Raw genomic sequence first — 8,810 nt, 5'->3', positions numbered from 1 at the left:
AAAAAGAAGTCACTGACTCATTTGCGATTAGCTGACCTACCATTACAAAACTTTCCATCTTGCATTCAGTCATAACAGAATTTATTGTAAAATACTAGATTTTTAGGGTCCATGTTATTTTCAAGCAATTATTCTTTTTACATTCATGACACATTCATAAACACAGCTGCATCGAGTACACTTGATGAAAAGGAAAAGCAGCACACTGTATCCTGTCTCCTCATGCACATCGGCCCTGCCTCCTTAGTAAGCCTTAGCATGGCCTCTTGACTGCAGTGAGGAGGAAGATTATCTTTCCTTTTCCATGTATCCTGAAGTTCATTCTGGGACCCAAGGTTTCATGCCCCCAGCAGCATAGGTTTAGGTCGAGACTACCTAAAAAACATTATGTGACATCTCCACATAATGCTATGTACAACCAGGAGACCCACCAGAATATTCCCAGAGCTCATTTTGTTCTTCTTGCTCATAGATGAAAGTTTTGCGATCTACAAATTATCAAGCAACAAATCATCCTGGTTGAAGCTGGGGCTTTCTCTTGGCATTTGTAAGGGTTATGAAAGCAAGTAATTCCCTTGTTAGAAATCACAATCTCAGTTTCACAACCTCAAAGGAAAATTGCACTGAGTCAGGATGGCAAAGGATTCTGTTATGGTTAATAACAGAGCAGATCAAATATGACGTCGGGAAGAAGACGAGATAATAATTGGTGTATTATGGCAAAAGTCTAGACTAATCTTGCTGTGAGTACATTCTTCAATACAATGACTTCAAGTATAGATCAATGAGTAATAAAGCCAAAGACCATGATAGTTGGTATCAAGTAAAACACTACTGAAGACAAAGCAGAATTTTTTTAGCTTGGCCCACATCTTGCAGCTCCACAGGTGACGTACAGAAAAGTTAAAAATTTATTATTTGTGTGACATAGTTTTTTCCCAATGATCCATCCTGGTCTTGGACTCCTACCATCTCAAAGGATTTTGTAGAGAGCCATTAGTGGGACATTTGCGATCAGCCAGGAAAACAACTTGTGCATTTGACAGCTATGGAAAAGGGACTATTATTTAACTTGAGCCAACCTAACTATTGGTTTACATTATGTAGCAGGAGAAAGAGCCATCTTCTGAGAACTGCTCATTCTGTCTTAAATATTTATCTTGAGGTTTAATAAATTCTTCTGATAGTTGTACACAGAGCACAAATGATTCACTTTTATTAGATGCCTGAATTTTTGACAACTAAAGTGAGGTGAGATGGATTCAACTCTGAAGCTGCAGTGAATCACATGACAACCTGTCTCCTTTGTATTGATTACAGCAGGAGCTTTGTTCACCAAGATGTTCAAGTGAAGGCAGGCAGCAGGCACTAGCATGAAAATTACTTCAGTGTATTGCTGGTGCAGACCAGGAAAGCTGCATCTCAAATCTACTAGCTGCAGCTCTACAGCTTTAAATATATGAAATTTGTTCGACTTTTTCTGGAACCTTTTTGGTTTACTTAGAGTATTTGCAAGTTGTGTTTTGACAGAGTGCCCTGCCAATTAATGAGTTAAAGGAGAGAACCATGATCCTAGATTCAAATCACCTCATATAAAACTTCAAAGCTTGAGTTTCATTGCTGCTAGGCACTGGTAGCTCTTCAGCAAAAGCTTCTGGAAAGCCAGCAAATCTGCAAACTTGATTCTTCTGCAAAGGAAAACAAGGCTTTCTGCAGTCAGTGTCTAAGCTCTGCTGCATTTTCCTACTGAAAAACCTTTTGCTGGGGTGAAAATAAAAATTTAGATGATCTTGTATGAAGTTGTTGCCAGTGTTGCCAATACAGCTTATTTTGAATGCAAACATTTGCGACACCAGTTGAAGTGTTGAGGCTCCAGTATGGTGCTGCCATTTACCAGCCTGTTTCAGCAGCTGATTGTACAGGTAAATCCACAGTCTCTTTGGCATTGAGCTTTGTATTGTACAGCTTTAATCTCTTCTGTCTCATCCGCTAGCTGCCTGTCTCCCCAGAGCATGGTGGGAAATATGCTAAATCACTAGCTGCAGTATTTTGGTCAAAAATAGCCTTCTCTTTCTACTCTTGAGTTAGGAGTGGCCAGCGTGTGGCTTTTGAGCTGCCTGAAGCTTGTGAACTGTACAAATATGTGTGCCAAGGCAGGGCGGCCTTCCTGGGTGCGGTCAGGAGGCCTCCAGCAGAAATTCCTCACAGAGACAGAGCTGTAATTGCTTTGAGGACCCACTTGTGCAACTGAGTAACCCCAGCTCCATCTGGCAGTGGAGTAACATAACGAGACCCTTCGAGAATCACTGCCATCTCCCTCCTAGGAACAACTACCACAGGTCTTCTCTCCATGACCCTTCAAAATCTGGGGGAGGACTTATACAGTCCTCAGCCATATAAAGTTTTGGCATGCTTTTATAAGCATCAGAAGTGATACTCCTGCTCTGGTGACAGCTTTCTAGTTAAGTAAATATCACAGTGTCAAACAATCCAAAATAATGAAATTTAAAATTATGAGACTTTTTGTATGAAAGGTGCAGCCCTGTGTGTATGGACCACATTTGGAATATTGTGTTCAGTTCTGGGCCCCTCAGTTCAAGAAGGACAGGGAATTGCTTGAAAGAGTCCAGCGCAGAGCCACAAAGATGTTCGAGGGAGTGGAGCATCTCCCTTATGAGGAGCGGCTGAGGGAGCTGGGTCTCTTTAGCTTGGAGAAGAGGAGACTGAGGGGAGACCTCATTCATGTTTATACATTTGTAAAGGGCGAGTGTCAGGAGGAAGGAGCCAGGCTCTTCTCAGCAACAGCCAATGACAGGACAAGGGGCAATGGGAGCAAGCTGGAGCATAGGAGGTTCAATCTGAGCATGAGGAGAAACTGTTCCACTGTGAGGGCGACAGAGCACTGGACCAGGCTGCCCAGAGAGGTTGTGGAGTCTCCTTCTCTGGAGACATTCAAAACCTGCCTGGACATGTTCCTGTGTGACCTGGTCTGGGTGATCCTGCTCTGGCAGGGGTGTTGGACTGGATGATATTTCGAGGTCCCTTCCAACTCCTAATATTCTGTGATTCTGTGATACTCTGTGACCCATTTGTCCCAGTGCTGCAGAGTTCATAGAAACTATCTTGCTGAGAAGTTGTAAAATGTAGAAGCTCTGAAGTTACATGGCTGGGAACAGGGATCCCCACCATCTCTGTGATGCAGATGGATAATAGGAGGGCAAAACAGGGAGAGCCATTTCTTAGGCACAGCGCACATGATCTGCTTCTGTAAAACAGGCAGTAAGATAAACACATGTTAAGCAAGCACTCGTAAGCACAGTTTATTTTCAGTTGCTGGGCAGTCTATGGCTACAGAGGCCAAAAGCTGTTCTCTGTTTTCCTGCCTATCTTATCCTTGGCATAACTTCTCCTTAGTGGGAGGCATTTGTTGATCAACTTTGATTTCTAGTTTCCAACTATCACTGCAAACAGCTGGGGAATACGGAGATTCTTCTTCTGTCTGTCTCTTTTTATGAGTTCTCCAATTAGCTGCCTGCTCTGAGGCCAGACCATATTATTTTTCTGCAGAAACTGGCAGGATGGCTTGTGAACATTTAAAAGGAAAGTCACCTTTCTAGTAATAAAGATCCTTTTGCTCTCCTCCCTCAAAAGTCAGTTGAGTGAGCAGGAGTAGGGACATTTTATACTCTGTTTTTTACTGCATGGCAAGTTTCCAAGTAAAAGCTGTGACAAAAAGATGAGATGAATTCTGTTAATTTTTCTGCTCCCAGATATACCTGCCAGTACCTAGCTCTTTGATGAATTAATTCAGAATTGAAATGCAGTGACTGCTTTGCAAGACTTTCCATTACACTTTGGGTTGTCTGCAGGCATTAGTTATCTGATATTCCCCCTTCAATATGTTATCTAGTTGTTGGAGGGCTACTAATCTGTGAGATTTTGGTTTCATTAAACATGGAATTGTGATTCCACCAGTCCTTATTTTACAATTAAGTGTGTGATAGACAATTCTTTAAGTTGTTTTTCTTTGCTTTTGTTGCAGTACCCTTTCAACAGCCCAACATCAAGAATGGAGCCCTGTTTGATGAGCAGTACTCCAAGGCTGCATCCCACACCGGTGACTCCTCGCTGGCCAGAGGTCCCAGCCGCAAACTCCTGCTACACAAGCCCATCCATGCACTCCACAAGATATGGGAATTCTAGTGACATGTATACCCCCTTGACTACGCGCAGAAATTCAGAATATGAGCACATGCAACACTTTCCCGGCTTTGCCTACATCAATGGGGAAGCCACCACAGGTTGGGCTAAATGAAAATGACTGGTATCAGCTGAGCCCATATACTTAAAAGAGTTCTAAAAACTTCATGTTATGTGGGACTTTTCATGGATGTTCTTGAAGGGAGGTGAAGATGGAAAAGATCCTGGGCAGATAAATGTAGTTCATAACATGGGCAGGTTGCAGACCAGGATGACTGAATGTTCCTGTAGCTGAAAAACATTTTTGTGCTATTCTAGACCACTTTTTGGGCCAATCTGTGCCTTTTCTAACTCTGGCATGTGGGCGAACCCTGTATGACGACAGTTTGAGTGAGCCATTTTTGCCCCCCTCTCTTAATGACAAACATTAATAAGTCTTACGCAAATGTACTGGAATGGGATCTATTTATAATTTTCGTTAAAGACAGGAAATTCACTCTCAGCAAAACTCCGGCATCTGTTCTTCTTCTAAGCTCTTAGTGCATTCCTTAAAAACCATTCTGTCGAATCATCCCTTGTTCGTATCAGCTCCTCTATCTGGCTCCTTAAAAGACATTTGTTGTAGGTTTCAGTTTACACCTAACTTTGTATATTGATGCACCTTCCTATTGATCCAGTAAGTTTGATCTTTACAGAAGAGAAGACATGTAGCATTGAATTATACACTGCCTTAAGTTGTCTATTGTTCTTATTATATATGTATTTGTATTAAGTTTGCACAATCTGGAAAAATCTAACTTCTCTGGTCAGTAATGACAAGGTTAAGAAGGGACTTGGGGACTGGGATTATTTTGGATTCAGAGCCACATATGTTAAATACGATGATATGAAGCAATTATGTAAAAAAAAGACAATGCAAACATGATTATTAATTTCATTACCTATTGACAGGTATGAAACTGTTCTCTCAATTTCTTCAAGTTGTGATAATTCTATATACGTCTACAAAAGCAAAATTCAAAGCTGTGCCTTTGAACATATTCTGTACTGTGTATGTGTGGAAAAATGTATTGTATTTTGGGGAGAATTTTTCTTAGACATTTTCTGTTAGATTTGTAGCTATTTGTGAGTTTTTGTTAGATTTTATTAACATAGCTTTTCCTTCTGTATTATAAAATGCACCAAGCGATTATGGTGGACCTATTACCCTATGGGTAAGAAATAAATAAATGGAAATATGACATCAGGCATTTTAGTAATTGTTTTGTAAATAAAATCTTTGATCGCACCCAGTGTGATGATAACCATGTTTATGCCTAAAACAGACATAAGTGTTATTTGTACAGCTGCACAAGGTATATGAGGGATTTTCACACTCAAATAAAGTTCTTGAAATGAAATACATGCCATTTAAATTTACTTAACTACAGACATTTCTACAAGCTGCATGCCTTCAAGAAACCCTAAATGTATTCAGACCTTGGCTGAATATTGAAGAGCCTGAACACTTGCCAGACCTGTCCTGGAACACCCCTCCTCCCTCAGTCCTTGCAGATTTCCAGATCATTCCTGTAGTTACTTTAGACCCCAAACTCTCACCAGTTTGCCCACTACCGAAATGTACAAGGTCTGAGAATTTGGCCACTTTAATTTACTCGCCTGAGGAAAAAAATGACTTTTCCATTTCCAGTATTCCAGTGGCAACATGTCTTTTACAAGGTACTGCATAGAAGATAGCACATCTTACCTGCCTCAGTGAATAAAATGGCTTGGAGGAGCAACAGCAGCAGGGATTCAACTACACAATATAAAGCCATCACTTTAGTCACAGCCTTGAGCAGTTTGTAGCTGAAAGCACAGGTGTAGGACTACTCATTTGCTGTGAGTTATACATGTTCTTGAGTCCTTGGTTGGATAAAAACATACATCATGTGATTTTTCAGAAACACGGCAGGAGCCTATCTCCACCTTGATTTATCTGATGAAAATCTTGTTTCCTGGGTTAGTTTCACAGACCTTCTGAAATTTTACCCCTGTCAGCTGGTGTTATTACCCAATATACATTTACCATTCATTTTTATTAAGGAGAGAGATCAGGCTAAGGCAAACTCACTCATCCATTTTATTCTTATTCGAGTTACCTTCAGGCAAAATTGTCTACCCATGAAGAAGTTAAGTCATGGGAGGAAGTTTTTTGACTGGCCAGTTTTTCAGCAGCTGGAGTTTTGACATGTTTGAGACTAAAGTCCTACTTTGTGGTTTGTTATTGAAGATATTTAAATCAATAGCAGCACCAGAAAGCTGCTGATTAAAAAAGAGATGCAGAACATCGTCAGAGAGGGCTTGGATTTTGAAAGTCTTTTGCAAAAAAAACAAACCACCCAGAGTTTTGTTGTTTGTTTTTTTTTTTAATTTATTTAGGAACTTGTTGATGCCACAGGAGTCTGAACATGCATTTCCAACTACCTTTGATCTGCTTCCTGATGAGGGCTTTGAAATTTAAATTCGACATTCATGGGGAGTAATATATAGATTACCAAACATAGCTCTACAGAGGTCACCATCACCATCTGCGTCAGACGCGCTGCATGTGAAAGCAGGTCCCCTCCTCGACCACCGCAGGTCAGAACCCACTGTATTAATATAAACCACCCCAGCTTTCAGGTCACAGGGGTATACACCAGGCTGTGAAGTGCAGCGGCTCATGAGAGGATGATAACCTCTGGGTAGAGTGGCTGCTTAGAGGCAGGGATCTCTTAAATCATCCCACTACAAATTGCCAGACCTCCTGAGTCAGAGCCTGCAGGCTGCTAATGAAGCCCTTCCCTTGACCGTGGTAACTGAAACTGCTGTTTCTTGCCTGCTCATGTATTTATGTGTATATAAAGTAAATACGTGACTACATAAATCATTCTGAAGAAGTTTCTATACCACATGCCAGAGCATTCAATCTCATTTTCTCTTCCTTTCTTCCTTTCTTTTTCTCTCCTTACTTTTCTCTTTCTTTTTTCTTTTTCTTTCTTTACATGCTCACTTTCTGTCTCCTCTTTCTTCTCACAACAAATACACATTTTATTAAGTATGATCTTTTTCATGGGCTAAAACATATAACAAAAGATATATAAATGTAATACATACAATATAATGTAATGTTATAACTAGCGTAACATCTTTAATATTTTAAATAGATGTATCTATATACACACACAAACATATATGTATGTATGCATATAAAAGTCCATTACAATTCTTCAAGATTTTTCATTACCAGGTAGAAAAAAGGCTCAGCGGGGGAAGAGCAGTGAGAACTCCATTCACTAGCATGAATCCTGTTTTTGTCAGGCTACCTCTTGCTGATAAGGTCACTACCCTTTGACAAAAATGGCCTCTGACCTTCCCAGCCCCACAATTCTGTTGTGACTGACCCTGAAACCCATGAAATTCAGGGGCAGACATTGCTTTGGAAGGTTTAGATAAAGCTGACTAACATGGGAAGGGCTCATGGTATGCACTCATCTGAAAAGGTCTGGCAGTTCTTTGGTAGAGGATGCAATTTATTCTGTCCCCCTCTTTCATTGAAACCCTAATCCTTCATATGCTACCTAAAGTGGAAACTAAAATGCACTGATGATGAATAACAATGTGCCTTTAAAGAGCAGTAAGAGTTTCCTAGCCTTTAATTTTTAGTTGTTTTAATTAAAACAAATTTTAATTGGCTATGTACAAGTAAAAGGAGTGTGTTGCTGTGCTGCGAAGTAAATTTAAGCAGTCTTATGCTTTATTATAGAGTTGCAAATCAAACAAGCAAAGGATTATTTTTACGGGGTTTCTCTTAAAAGGTGCACGAAGCTGACTCAGAAGAAATGGCTACACACTTCAGGCTGGATTTTGTTACTCCTTGCAGTCCAATGACCACGTTGTTCTGGTTCTGTGTCTCAGTTAACCCATTCTGGCAAGAAACCCCCAACCAAAAAATTCAGATCCTAGTTTGGGTCTGCATCTTAAGCACATGCAGGCATATGCCGACAAGTCTTAGCACCTCCAGTGCTCTCTGAAGCCACCATCCACCTGCAGACAAAACCTCCTTGCTCCTGTGGCATTTTCTGACATGGAGCCGATCATATGTGAGATGGAAGTTTTGTTCTTCGTGACTGCAGAGCACCTCCTGAATTGCCGCTGAAGGAATAAATACTTCAAGGAGAGACTGACCGCTACTCTTATTATTGTGGGTTTCTGTTATTGTCAGTATCTCATTTTCTGCTACATAGAGAGTGAGTTTTGATTGCAGGGCACGCCGAGTACAGAAATACCACACATCACCTCAGCTGCAGTTTAAATGCAAGGCCTTGCAGAGCACTTTCGAAACCCAGCTCACCTTTGCTCTGCCACCGCAGGGTCTTGCCTGGCCGCGCCAGTGCAGCCCACCCCTCCCCTCCTGAACAAAACACGGTCAGGCACCGCCATCTCCTCCGCACCCTCCAAAAAATACATTGATCCCTCTGTGAAAGGATGCATAGGCAGTTTTGGGAGGGCGGCCATGCTGTCCTTCAGAGAGCGGGGAGGGGTTGTCTCCAGACAGACATAGAGCATCTTCGCGTAACACCACCACC

General features: G+C 41.2%; 1 protein-coding gene across 1 annotated transcript in view; it reads left to right on the top strand.

Annotated features, from left to right (window-relative positions):
- The window catches only part of RFX4 (regulatory factor X, 4 (influences HLA class II expression)), a 73,868-nt gene extending 69,399 nt beyond the window's left edge, over positions 1-4,469 (top strand). Inside the window, exon 18 of the mRNA XM_010191947.1 lies at positions 4,043-4,469. Within this exon, the coding sequence (XP_010190249.1) occupies positions 4,043-4,315 (273 nt within the window). The 3' untranslated portion in view covers positions 4,316-4,469. The remainder of the gene's footprint in view (positions 1-4,042) is intronic.
- The last annotated feature ends 4,341 nt before the right edge of the window (positions 4,470-8,810 follow it).

This window comes from Mesitornis unicolor, unplaced genomic scaffold (genome assembly GCF_000695765.1).
Source record: "Mesitornis unicolor isolate BGI_N332 unplaced genomic scaffold, ASM69576v1 scaffold23829, whole genome shotgun sequence".
Classification (NCBI taxonomy): domain Eukaryota; kingdom Metazoa; phylum Chordata; class Aves; order Mesitornithiformes; family Mesitornithidae; genus Mesitornis; species Mesitornis unicolor.
Note: the sequence above shows the minus strand (reverse complement) of the source record. Positions and strands in the feature narration are given on the sequence as shown.